The 13495-nt window shown below is 33.7% G+C and overlaps 1 protein-coding gene across 3 annotated transcripts; it reads right to left on the reverse strand.

Annotated features, from left to right (window-relative positions):
- Positions 1–840: 840 nt before the first annotated feature.
- On the reverse strand, positions 841–11566 carry LOC110790082 (uncharacterized). 3 transcript variants are annotated; one of them, XM_021994817.2, is made up of 11 exons: positions 11213–11566; positions 8744–9131; positions 6388–6594; positions 5991–6209; positions 5665–5725; positions 5360–5563; positions 4582–4673; positions 2732–2914; positions 2512–2648; positions 1356–1621; positions 841–1218 (listed from the first exon to the last, which is right to left on the reverse strand). In XM_021994817.2, exons 1-10 carry the CDS (start codon positions 11323–11325, stop codon positions 1399–1401), a joined length of 1827 nt encoding a protein of 608 aa, XP_021850509.1. In that variant the 5' UTR covers positions 11326–11566; the 3' UTR covers positions 841–1218; positions 1356–1398. The 3 variants fall into 3 exon arrangements, with proteins under 3 accessions (XP_021850509.1, XP_021850508.1, XP_021850510.1); XM_021994816.2 differs by having other exon boundaries at positions 841–1213; positions 11213–11565; XM_021994818.2 differs by lacking the exon at positions 5991–6209 and having other exon boundaries at positions 841–1213; positions 11213–11486.
- Positions 11567–13495: the final 1929 nt, after the last annotated feature.

Consider the following 13495-nt stretch of genomic DNA (forward strand, 5'->3'; position numbering starts at 1 on the left):
CGCCACCGGATGTAAGGGTCATTTGTCGTCGCATTAGGTCTAATGCGACGGATTTTGATGCCTAATGCAACGTTTTTAGGCGTTGCATCTGATAAGAAATGTAGTAGTGTGATTTGACTAAAATATTGACAAAAAATAACCAATATTTATGTGACATCTATCATTTCCATAAACATTTATTCTTTTTCTATACATAAATAGTTAATAAAAATGATAGAAATTTTAAACAATAAATAAAGTAAAGATTTTTTTAGGAATTTATGTGTGGTGTCTGTTTTAGTATAAAGTAATAGATAGATAGGTAGATTATTGCTCACCGATCAAATTACATACCTAACTTCTCCTTCTATCAAATATGTAGTACCTACTAGACTCGGATTTGTTTGAGCAGTCATTATTTGATCCAAGGAAAATTAGTTTAACTAGAACTCGAAAAAAAAGACATCAAACTCTACAAATAGTACGAAATAAAACAAGTCAATATAATAAAAATTGACATTGATCTAGATCAATCCTTTATTTTTTCAATAAAATAAAATATGAAGATAATTCAAATTTTCTTCCTTAAACAATATTCATATACTTCCTCCTTCCCTCTTTTTGTTCTTCCCATGTGGAATATTTTGTGAGACAAGTCACAAGTAATTAGAAGAACAAACAAATAGAGATGGACCGAATATATGACAAGCTCATTATGAAAAAATTATTTCATAAGAATTAATGGCAATCATTTTTTTCCCTTAATGCCTTATGTTGTGCTAATTGCTATTTCCTTGATATTTAGAAAGGCATCAATATGAGATTATAATACAAAGCAAGTAATTTATTTTCGAACACAGAGACATAAGAGAATATATATACATGTTGAATCTAACTGCTGAAACAATTTTGTAAAGATTTATGGGGGGCCAAATAAGAAGCAGATTCATCAATACATTAAAAATGAAGATTTACTTTACATGAGGACGATTGGTTGGTTAACATCTCAATTCGTAAAAAAACTTGCACTACAACACTGATGCCAGCCAACAGTAATTTTTGAGTAGGAGGCGAATGAAGCAATGACCTGGTTGTCGTTGTCAAGCCGCTAAGCACAAATGAGACCGGTTCACACTTGGAGAAGCAAGTACTCAGCCCAACAGAAATGCTGCGATGCAACAGGCTTTATCCATTGCTTTTACCGAGATTGGTTCTTGGCATTGAAAGCTCAATTCTAACCTTGGACAAAAAGAGAAGACGGAGACCAAAAGAAGTGAGCCTCTTGATAAGAAAACAAGGCAGACAATATCAGAGAGGTGCCTGCATCTTAAGCACAAAGAATGGAGGTCCTAGTCATGTATGTTATACGAATGTACCTTAGATTTTTTAGCGTTTCTCAGTGCTTCATAGATAAGGACTTTATTCTTGAGAAATGTGGCTGCTTTCATGAGGCACAATATTCTCTGAGAAGATGAAACTGCTCGAGGCATCAAAAATATTTGCAATTTGCAGAATTATAGATTGAATTGCAGGTGATGAGGGTTGAACATTTTCTGGGAGAGAAGGCAGGCACTGGGGAATGAATTCACCCTTCTTCTGTGTAGGAGCATACAGGGTAAGCACTGCACGGCAAAATATGAATCTGCAAACATCACAAAAAATCATTTCAGTTTAATTAATCACGGTGATTGTTGCAAGAGATCTGAAATGCTTTAAAGGTTTTTATGTTACCACAACATAACATCTCTTACCACTCCTACACCTTAGTACGAGAAACTGATGACAAATCGATGAACCTGTATTATGCGTTGAAAACATTCAAGCAAATATGATGCAGTGTCCAGCAACAACAGTTAGATTGAAATTGTCTTCCCTGAAATAGCACTTCACACTTTCTAATAACATGAAATAGATGAAGAGTTGATCCGATCATGCGAGAAACGTAGGAAGCACATAAACATAAATGATGCACAAGACCTGCTGGCACTCTCTCTAACTTCTAATACTGTTTCTTGAAGTTTTCATTCCCTTGTGCCTTCTTTTACTTCTCCTAAGCTGCACATAATCTTACCCATCTAGATATTTTCCTTTTTTTCTGTTTGTGTGTTCTGCACATATTTTCTTTTCTTTTTTAGAACAGGGAGGGGGGGTTATTTTCTTTACAGTTAGGTGACTCGGTAGAAAAATCTCCCTAGAAAGGAAGAAAACGGAATAAAATAATTAATTTGAACCTATAGCCAAGCCAGGGTGGACGGTTGGTCTAAGACAATTCCTTACGCATGCAATACAAAAATATTGAATTGTGCACAGACATGAGTTTGAAACCGTCTGAATTAGCAGTCCTTGATCAAGTTGATGACGACAGTCGCCACAACACAAATCTTGTATGGATCAGGGTATAACGACATAGTATGAGACATCTGAGGTAGCTTGTCTGACTATACAGCCTATTGACGAGCTTGACTTAATAAGGCTTAATTCAGCTTAGTGCCTTAGTGCATGCATCAATCCACAAAAAAAATTGAACATTACCTAAGTAGGAGTCGCCTGAGGAATGGATCGCAGAAAACTTGAGACCAAACAGGATCAAGAAAGCCTGATGTAGCTAAAGTCAATCCCCATTCACTTAAAGAAGAAGAGAGAAGTTTGTCGGCAATTTCGAACCCATCCTGAGTCATAATATTGTCATAAGTCTACATAACAAAGTACTCAAAAAAAAAAAAAAACAGGGATTGATTATTAACACACCCACCATTTGAATATCAGACCCAGAAAAACCCAGCAGCAGGCAGAAAGCCTGAATAGGAGCCGTGAGAAAGATGGTAAACAGGCTCCCGTTCAAATGCCAAGACCATTCACCAGTGGAAGTTGGTGGTGAAGACCTTGGAGATAAGAGCATAGCAGCTGGTTCTCCTTTTTCTGACCCACTTATAATCTACACATTTTAAGACAAAGGGTCAACATGGAGAACCAGTCATCCATCAGCGACGACTGTAGAGAATAGTGCTGCAGCATTTTAGGGAAAAACTCCAAACAGAACAACATAGAACTGTGTTAATGACGTTCTATCTGAAATCAGATTAACAAATAAAAGAAAGCATCATTACTTCAGGTATCTGGTGTCTTAACTTCTCTATGGTGTTTAGAAAACACTAATACATCAACAAATAAATGATCTGTAAAAATAGACATATATACCAGAGCAAAGAATGTCAGCAATTGATAACATACTTAAAATTGGCACACTCTGTGACAAGAGAAGATTGTCATGGCAAAATTTCCTCTCTTTGTCCTACACAACAACTTTCAAGTTGGTGAACCCACAATTACTGACATAAAATTGGCTGGTATGAGTCATTGGTCTGATCATCGACCAATAACCACAAACAAGCGTGAGGAATCAGACTTTGATAGCAAATTTAATTGTTGAAGTGATGTTTAAGAGTCAGAAACGAAATCTGATAAAGGCAAAGTCCACATACATGCTTATTATCAGGTATCACAAAGCCCAATGTGATTTAACTGCAAGACTAGCAGCAACCTAAATGAGACCTGATCAGGACAAGCCCGGCCCGGCCCGCCCGAAATTTTCGCGGGTTTGGACAGAATTTTCCGGCCCGGTTTCCTGGCCCGGCCCGAAAATTTATTTTATTTTGATGGGTTTGGGAAACACACAAAACACTTTTCAGTTATAAAATTGGCCCGGCCCGAATGACCCGAAAGCCCGGTATTTTAGGCCCGAAAATAACGGGGTTGGGCACAAATTTTTGGCCCGAATCTTGGCCCGGCCTGACATACCGGGCTGATTTTTAACGCACGTGCCCGGCCCGACCCGCCGTTTGATCAGGTCTAAGCTTACCATATGTTTTCCCCTGTGAAACTTACTCAATAAATCATAAATCAACTCTGCTATCATTTCTGTTCTCATGTTCATTCACCAATAACGAAAGAATCATAAAAATAATACTCCCTTTTTAATCTTGCAAATGGCACGCTTATTAACAACATATGTACTTTGTATAAAATAGTGTGAAGTGTGAACGCACTATAATGTACTATACACATGCAAAAGTAAAGTGTAAAGATTAGAAAGTGTGAGAGGTAGTACAAAAAAGCGGGTTAGGTCTGCTTTTCATTGCTACAAAGAAAGTATTATTAGCCAAGTTCATAGCATTGATGAACAAGTATTGTGCACCCGACGAACATGTACTGTAATGAACATGGAAAAGGATTTTAATGTACGGGTACATAAATGGAATATAATTAAATGTTCTTTCACTTTATGTTCTTTGGGTTGGAACTATATATTCTTTGGATTTTAACTAATTAAAAAAAAACGAGGTGCACAGTGAGCACTGTACACCTAGGTACATTAAACACACACACCCCCCCCCCCCCCCCCCCAAAAAAAAAGCCGCAATAAGAAAAAAATAAAATGGAAACAATAGTACAAGACTACCTATATCATCTGCTGAATCCCTGTAATAACATGTGATTTCAGGATTACCAATTTAGAGCTACACATCTGGACTACAAAAACAAGGTCCGGGATAAAATGCAAATTAGTTGATCCATCAATAAGTAGAAAGCTCAGAGACTTGCCTTGAATGACCCACTGCTCTCGCTGTCGATAACAATGAATAGCGGCCTTCTTGTAAATGGGAGTAAGTCAGAAGGGTAAATGTAATTTGAACCTGAAAAAGAAAGATGACAACTTATGAACGAAATTGTGCTTGAAGGAAGAAATAAAACAATAGAAAACCATGTAAGTTCAAGGGGGAAAAAAAATAGTCATCCAGTTTTCTTTTTCTAATACTATATTCTAGTAATTGATTTTCCTCTAGTTCACAAGAAAGAAAGAAGAACATGCGCACATTGAAGCAGATTTTCTTGAAAGAGGTAGGACATTAAAGTCATAAAAGATAGGAAATTGAATCCCGGGAACCCAGAAAGATGGAACAGACAGGGAAGTCATGAAAAAAACATTAAATCCACCATCTAGTTGTATTGGCTGAAACAAAAATTTCACCAACTTTTTAGAAGGCTGGAAAGTAATAGTGAAATATCTACTGGGCAAAGGGGAATTCTGAGGATTTGCAATGTTGCTACAACAGTGCTCTATACCTCAATTACTTAGGACGGAAACCACATCAACCCTAAATGACATATTGAAATGGAACTTGGTATTGGTATTGGTATTGGTATTGGTATTGGCAGTATTCCTGACTCTGAGTCTCAGGGACAAAAGTTCATTTACCATAGATGAAAGCATGACAGAACAAATATCAGATGGATAAAGAGAGAAAAGTCAACCTGAATAAGCTTATAGTTTCATATTATCTTGGGTTGCTACTAAATTTATCCATAAGTTTCACTATACCTTCATTTCCGCGGGACCCAATATGTATGCAGTCTAAGGGGCTATTTAAAAAAACTTCTTTGCCTTGTCCAGATAAATGACTTAGCCCGTCAGTAATGGGAGTTACATGCATGGTGGTCTGGGATTGAAGGCTCTTGACATTGCTCTCAGGACCAAGACGGCTGCCAGCACCAGACGAAGATGAGAAAAATGGTCCACTTTTCCCTGATACATATTAAACTACGTAAGAGACCACAAACCAAACCTTGCACGAAGTGAAAAACAACAGATGGGGTTTCTTTTTTGTCCCAGAAGGCCAGAACTACCTGACAGATAGATGAAGAGAACACCATCAGATGGAAGGTCATCGCAAACTGTTGCCAGAACCTGCCACAAGTAATAAAGCTTAGATTGGTACCCACTTTAAGTTCATATTTGTTTCTGATTAAGCAGAAAAGTGGAAGGCTCGCCACAAAGATTCAAAACCTTATCTCTACTGAAATTCCAAAATTAGCTTAACTTCATATCTCTTTGACATGGAATTTGCAGTCCAACAAGCATCAGAAAAACATAATATCAAATCAATACAGTAAATTCTGCACACTTTTTGTTCTAAGACCACTTAAGTGGCTTAGACAATGAATATGCATACCGCAATGAAATGTGTAACAGACGGGCGATACAGGACAGCTTTCCGTGGATTAGGTGGCAAGGTGGGATCAGAAATATCTTGTGTGTAGTTACTGCTACTAGTTTTTGTTGTTCCATTTTGACCCGCACCACCTCCTGAATGGTAAAATGCACCAGAAGGCTCCCATTCTAGACTCTGGAGCATTCTGTAAGTGTCAAGGGTAAGGTCTGAATATTTTACCTGCATAATTTTTTAAAGCCTAAACAAGTCATGGACTATGAGGTGAGCCTTGGTAGCCAAGATCACGAGAATCGTAAAAGTACATGAAGTAGCACTTGGTAGCGTCTACACTACTAGCTTTAGGAAAACATTAACTGTACATGTAGTACTTGAACAAAGACAAGAAAGTAGGCCTAACCTCGTTAGAATGGTAGCTACTTAGTACTGCATCCCGTAATCTTAGATTTTTCTTTAAGTTGAGTGAGGAAACATGCGGTAGAGTGTCCGGATGATGATCAAGAACAAGACTATATCTCAGAGGCCTGATGTTCAAAAAATTGGTGTCAGCTTTCAGAAATTTAACTATTTCTTGGACCACCACCTTCCATTCTCTGAAGTTAGCTTCCTGGAAAAAGAATGTGGACCATGGGGGTCATGCAACTTATCAGTTATTACCGCTTACACCAGCTATTCACTATAATTACATCCTTTGACATAATGATTATATAGAGAAAAGTAATAACAAATGGAGTTCAAAGGACGTCACAGCATAAAGCAATATAATTTTTTATTTCTTTAGTTGGCAAGTGTTAGGAAATAAACAAAACTTAATTAAACCAACGGTAGCTCGTGTTGGGGTTTGGAGTCAAAGCTCGGTTTGTAAACATACTAAATCATCCGACAAGCTGTCAAGTGGAGGTGCGAGAAGAATTTTAGCATACGTTGATTTCCTTATTAGAGTCCTAACTAAACATCACTTTTGGATATCACATGGAACAAGCAAAGTTAGGTAACTATGCAATTCTTTTGGGTTTGACAGATTGTTTAGTTTGTTAATTATTTGGTTTCCTAGTTTAATTAGAATTGTAATTAGGAAACTAGATATGTTTTGGTATGTAACAATCTCTATAATTATTTAGACTTGGGGAGCAAGTATAATTCTAGTACACGAGGGTTTCTAGTTTAGCCTATTAAGGGGTTTATGCCTAGCTAGAAAATAAGAGGGAAAATACATTGGTGAGAGGAATCATCAATTGAGGGGTTATTGTATTATTTTGCAGGAACTTAATAATACGATAATATTATTTTGCAGGAACTTAATAATACAATAATATTATTTTCCTCACAAACACTTGTGTCATTTATTATTGTTTTTGCTATTTGTTCTACATTGTATTTGCAGGGTGTGTTCCTAATCATTCGTGACACGTGTTTGGTTATAACAGTAAGAAAACAATCGAAGTTGAAGGAAGCTTCATGAGCACACCGTAAAAGACACATGCGATCACTTGAACAATTGGACTTCTACAACTACGATACATGTCTGACATGACATTGAAGAGCTAATGGAACAGTAGAACAGTGAAAGTTCACACCGACCATTTTTAAATCAGAGCAAAAGCTGCTGTTGGTTCCAATTTGATGCTGTACATATTGCCGCAATCTCTTACACAACCTCTTCCTGATAATGATAGATCTCAGCTTCTGCTTTCATGTCTAAGTCTCTAACATAGGTAAATATCTCACAGCATCTCCCCAAAAAGTTCCAGGAATCACAACTTAGCAACGAACAAAACATATCAATGGAAGATATCTCAAACTAATCTCCCCTTAAAAAGAAATTTCTAATAATTATATGATATGGGTTTTATATTCTTGCTCGCCATACAAACTTCCTGCTTCATACTTCTACTAGTAATGTATGAGCAAGACTTCCTTTCTGTTATATACCTTCAGGCCTTTTCTTCTTTATGTTAAGTGTCTCATATCAAGACAGTCACCGCGATTAGAAGACAGACCTCTTCCAAATATCACAACAAAACATAAAACATCTTCTTCATATCTCTCGACTTCACCATTCCATGATGTGTTCCCCCTAAATATCCTCCAATTTCTCTCCTTCCGGAACACGACCAAAAAAAAGAAAAACTAAACTTCCACATTTTTATTAACGATGCTCCACTGGTCCTATAACTTCTACTTTCTAAATAATCAAAATTGTGATAGAAAAATTGGTTTGGGGGGGGGGGGGGGGGGGGGATTAATACGAATTTTGTTTTGCATAGAACCACCTTATCCATTATGTTTTAACACATCGAAGTCACCTTGACCCCTTTCTTGAGGGATTGGGACTTGAAGTGTTTAAACGTCATCTTATGCTTTATGTTATTAACAAGTAATGATGGGAGCTTTCATAATTTCACTGGAGTCATGACATGATATGCTCATATTGTGCATTAACATGCTTAAGGTACCTATATTTTGTAGGTATTGAGATTTAAAATAGCGACATTATGACTTACATAAACCACACAAGGACAATTTGGCCATTTAAAGTACAGAAAAGGGTCAGAGTGAAATATAGGATGTTATATACAAAGAAAAATCTATTGGATGGTTCTCTACAAAATGCTTATCATATTAGTTCCCCAAAAAAATTCTATTAATGCAAAACATTTTTGTAAGAGACCAATTTCATATAAAAAGGGGAATGTTTTCAAGGCTAGCATACGAACACAGAAATAAAGTAACAGGAGTAATTCAAAGTAAATAACCTGAAAAGTCCGCTTGCACTCATCAAGCAAAATCTTCAAGTGATTAACCAACTGATGAACCATATGTCGACGGTTCAGCAGTAGACATACTGTAATGAATCTAGCAAGAAACCTCAATTGTTTATTTGCAAGATTAAGATCTTGAGACAAGCCCTCCTTGAAATACTCCCTTGTCAATATTGCATCATAGAATACATATGATTCTGACAAATAACTTGCCTCACTTGTGCGCATATACTGTCCAAAATAAAGCTGAGCAATTCGAGAAGCAATCTCACCGATCTCCCATCTCTTGAGCCCACCTTCTACCAGCTTCTGCCGATTTTCTTGCTGAAACTTCCATAACTCTGTATAGACTTTGAATACTTTATAAAAATACGTGTCAAACCTGCATTACGGAAATAATACCATTGCATATCAACAAATGGACCAATGATACCATGGCATCAAATAGCTACCACTCTTTAGAATTTAAAGTTTCATCAGAAGTTTAATTTAACTCATCAGAAATGTAATTCAAATCAAGTCATAGATGTAAGCTCAAGCAAAGAAGCCCAGTTGATGATTATCAAGGTGGTTATTTCCTCACTGAGGTGAAACCAAGCAGCATTTGAGGATGTCCCCCTCCTCTCCACCTTACAAATGCTGGTAGGATTAGGGGTCCCCATCCTTACCAGTGTTAGAAAATTTAAAGAAAAAATATGACAGAGACTAGGCATACTGAATATCTAAAACCATTCTGTGAAGCGAATGTACAAGTCTAATAAAATAAAATAAAAACTTTAAACCAACACTTGTAAACCGACCATAAAATTCTTGAATTGTACAAACGGGAAACGTTTTAGTAAAACACATTGAGAGTGAGTGAGAGAGTCAGTCCTTTAGTCAAATATTCACAATACATTTGAGTTTGACATAAAGGTGTCGATATTTCCAATTCAGTCAGTAATAAACTGTTACAATATAAGGGCTGGTAGAATCTGTTTCTTTTCTCTCTTAGATATCTGCTGTTATTTCTCTTTTAGAAAACATAACATCAAACTTCATAGCCAGCATAAATCCTCCATTAGTGAGTCCACCATCTAAGACAGAGATCATTGCAATTTCTACCTTTGTAACAGGTCTTGCCAGTGGCATTTTAGATATCGGTCCAATCTAATGGTCCATTATTTTACCAGTCTACTGCAAAGACCGGAGGTGCGTGATCCCTAGAGACTCCCACAAAATTTATAATTAAGATTTGTCAGCATAATCAGAGAAGACTTCACAAGTGGAAGTTCTAACCTCTGGGCGGGGCATTTTCTGTAGACTCTCATGCTAGTGTAATTTTACTAATTCATGTTCCCAAACATAACCACTAGAGGCTAAATCCAAGTGTTATTTGGCAGAAAAATAACATCATAATGTCCACGGTAATGAAACCTTATCTCAAACATGGTATTTTTCTTCATAAATTTGCATTCCCACCCAATACCACTCCCCAAATGATAATGGATGCTAATAAAAATTTATGAAGCAAAAATTGATAATTTTGATTGAACTAGCATTACCATGGGAATGAATTAATTTTTCTTAGAAATTTACATACAAATTCGTTCTCATTGACACCATTATGACCGAGTACCAAGCGGGCCGTTAGAGTTTTATAAAGGTAAACCACATTATGAAACAATATATGATGAACAAAGGCATCAAAATCCCACAATTTCATAAAATCAATTCCTACTTACAATGTGTCCATTGGATCATATATCTATTTTAAATACTAACAAAAGCAAATGTGGCTTCCGAGTGATCCTATGAGTATTCCCTCATTTTTCAATATTTTGACCAAGGCATGGGTAGGCATCACAAGCATGAGTTAATCTTAAAAGTTTGAATTATTTAGATCATATTGAGCCATTGTGAAACATAGTCCATTAGTCCCATATGCTAATAGTACCTTAAATCTCCTTTGAAATTTATGCCATAGTCCATCAAAGATCAAGCTCCCTACACATCACGACCTCATGGGCATGAACTATTGTATGGTCCAGAAACTTTGCTACCATTTCTCACAACAATTAGTAATTTTATGCATCCTAGGCCACTATATTGTGATGCGAGGGAGCATTACTCCAGGACCATGCAATAACTACTCCCGCCTAAGGCCCGAACCTCGTTAAAGGAACTCGGGGTAATGTTGATGTTGAGAATCAAACCCCTAGTACATTTCTTACTCTCTTCCAAATTCCGTTTGACCAAATTATTCACTTCAACCAAATCATGAGCTCCAATCATTCACAATGTCAAACAATTATGCTATAATATACTGTATAAAAGATCAAATTGTCTAATATTAACCCATTAAATTAACAAAAAAATATAAACCCAATTCAAACAAAAAACCACAGATAAAAAGAAATTAAATAAACAATCAAAAGTCTGATAAAGTTGGACAATTTGAAGAAAAAAAAAGTAAAAATTCACCTGTTGCGTTCATAAAGGGGCAAGTCCCTGATCTTGGAGAACTTCTTATCAGCTTTATCAACCAAAGACCAGTAGATTTCTATCAAGGGTATACCACTACTTTGTTGCGCCATTTTTAGTTGAGAATTTTCTTCTTTCTCTCTCCTCTGCAGGCTCAATTGACCACCTAGAAGAGGGTCTCAGAGACAGAGAAGAAGAAACCTGCAAATGGGTAATTTTTTATTGGGTTAATTATTGTGTTCTGTTGGACAATTTTTGGTAAAGTAATCAAAGCATCGTCTTGTTTGTTAATTTGGTAGCACGAACGCCCAATTTGCTTGATTGGATCTAGTTGAAAGAATGCAACCCGATATTGGTTCAAGTTTTCGGTCCGCAATAACAACAAAAGTAGACCCAAATATAAGATGTTATTTTTTAGTGAGTAATCTTAACTTTTTTATAAGCAAGTGTTTCAGGTTATTTAGAGCCTACTACTAGACTATAACTAATCCAGATTTGTCGGTTTAAGCCTTAATGACATCGGAAGCTCTTCCAATGAATGTGAATGTGTTTTCAAGTTGCAAAGTCAAGAAAATAATTAAAGTGAAACATCTCTCTTACCGGCTGATTCAAGCACTTGTTGGTATTTTTTGAAAATACCATGTTTGTTTTGACAAAAGATTAATGGATAGAATTAGGTTAGGGTTAATATTCTCGAACTACAAAAATAATCCAGTTCATTTGCTTTCATTAATAATTTGTTTTTAACTTAAATAGGTTAAACAAGTCAAGTGCAACCTAGATGATTAAATATTGAGTTAGGGGGAATGAATAACAAGACCAGTTCACGCACTATCAATACCAAAACATGCTAATTTTCTAGGCACATCGACGCAATGTAATTCAGCTTGTGTGTCGTTATGTATTGTGGCAGAAAGAAGGTTCAGAATTTGTGGCCCTTTCTATCATGACATGGTTGCTTAACTAATTTGGCGACGATGGCGTGAATGCACGACAAGTCCACAAAAAACACATTGTCAACTTTATAACTGTAACCCAAACAAATTATATTAGGGGCCGTTTGGTTGGAGAAAGGGAAAGGGAAAGAGAATGAGAATGGGAATCAAGGAGAATGGAATGAAAACCCTTTGTTTAAGAATGTTGTTTGGTTTGTCCATTCTTCTCCCCTCTCTCTCTCCTAAGTAAGATAATAAATAATAAATAGTAAATAAATAAATAATTATTAATTAATATTTATTATTTATTATTTATTACTAATTATTTATTATTCATTATTGATTATTAATTATTAATTATTATTTATTATGTATTTATTATTTAATATTAACTATTTAATATTAATTATTTATTATTAATTATTTAATATTCATTGTTTATATTTATTATTTATTATTAATTACTAATTATAAATTATTAATTATTAATTATTAATTACTAATTATTAATTATTAATTATTATTTTTTAATTATTAATTATTAAATTAATTATTAATTGTTAATTGTTAATTATTAATTGTTAATTGTTAATTATTAATTATTAATTAATAATTATGAATCAATTATTAACTGTTAATTGTTAATTGTTAATTATTAATTATTAATTATTAATTATTAATTATTAATTATTAATTATTAATTATTAATTATTAATTATTAATTATTAATTATTAATTATTAATTATTAATTATTAATTATTAATTATGATTAATTATGAATTATTAATTATTAATTATGAATTATTATTATGAATTATTATTATTAATTATTAATTATTAATTATTACTTATTAATTATTAATTATTAATTATTAATTATTAATTATTAATTATTAATTATTAATTATTAATTATTAATTATTAATTATTAATTATTAATTATTAATTATTAATTATTAATTATTAATTATTAATTATTAATTATTAATTATTAATTATTAATTATTAATTAATTATTAATTATTAATTATTAATTATTAATTATTAATTATTAATTATTAATTATTAATTATTAATTATTAATTATTAATTATTAATTATTAATTATTAATTATTAATTATTAATTATTAATTATTAATTATTAATTATTAATTATTAATTATTAATTATTAATTATTAATTATTAATTATTAATTATTAATTATTAATTATTAATTATTAATTATTAATTATTAATTATTAATTATTAATTATTAATTATTAATTATTAATTATTAATTATTAATTATAAGTATTAATTATTAAGTATTAATTAATAATTAATAATTAATAATTAATAATTAATA

The sequence above is a fragment of the Spinacia oleracea genome, chromosome 2, assembly GCF_020520425.1.
Source record: "Spinacia oleracea cultivar Varoflay chromosome 2, BTI_SOV_V1, whole genome shotgun sequence".
In the NCBI taxonomy this organism is placed as follows: Eukaryota; Viridiplantae; Streptophyta; class Magnoliopsida; order Caryophyllales; family Amaranthaceae; genus Spinacia; species Spinacia oleracea.

Coding starts and splice junctions, on each gene's coding strand:
- LOC110790082 (XM_021994817.2), bottom strand. CDS start 11,325: ATGGCGCAACAAAGTAGTGGTATACCCTTGATAGAAATCTACTGGTCT. Junction 5,726..5,990: donor CTGTTACACATTTCATTGCG/GTATGCATATTC, acceptor TACTTGTGGCAG/GTTCTGGCAACAGTTTGCGA. Junction 2,915..4,581: donor AGAGCAGTGGGTCATTCAAG/GCAAGTCTCTGA, acceptor TAAAATGTGTAG/ATTATAAGTGGGTCAGAAAA.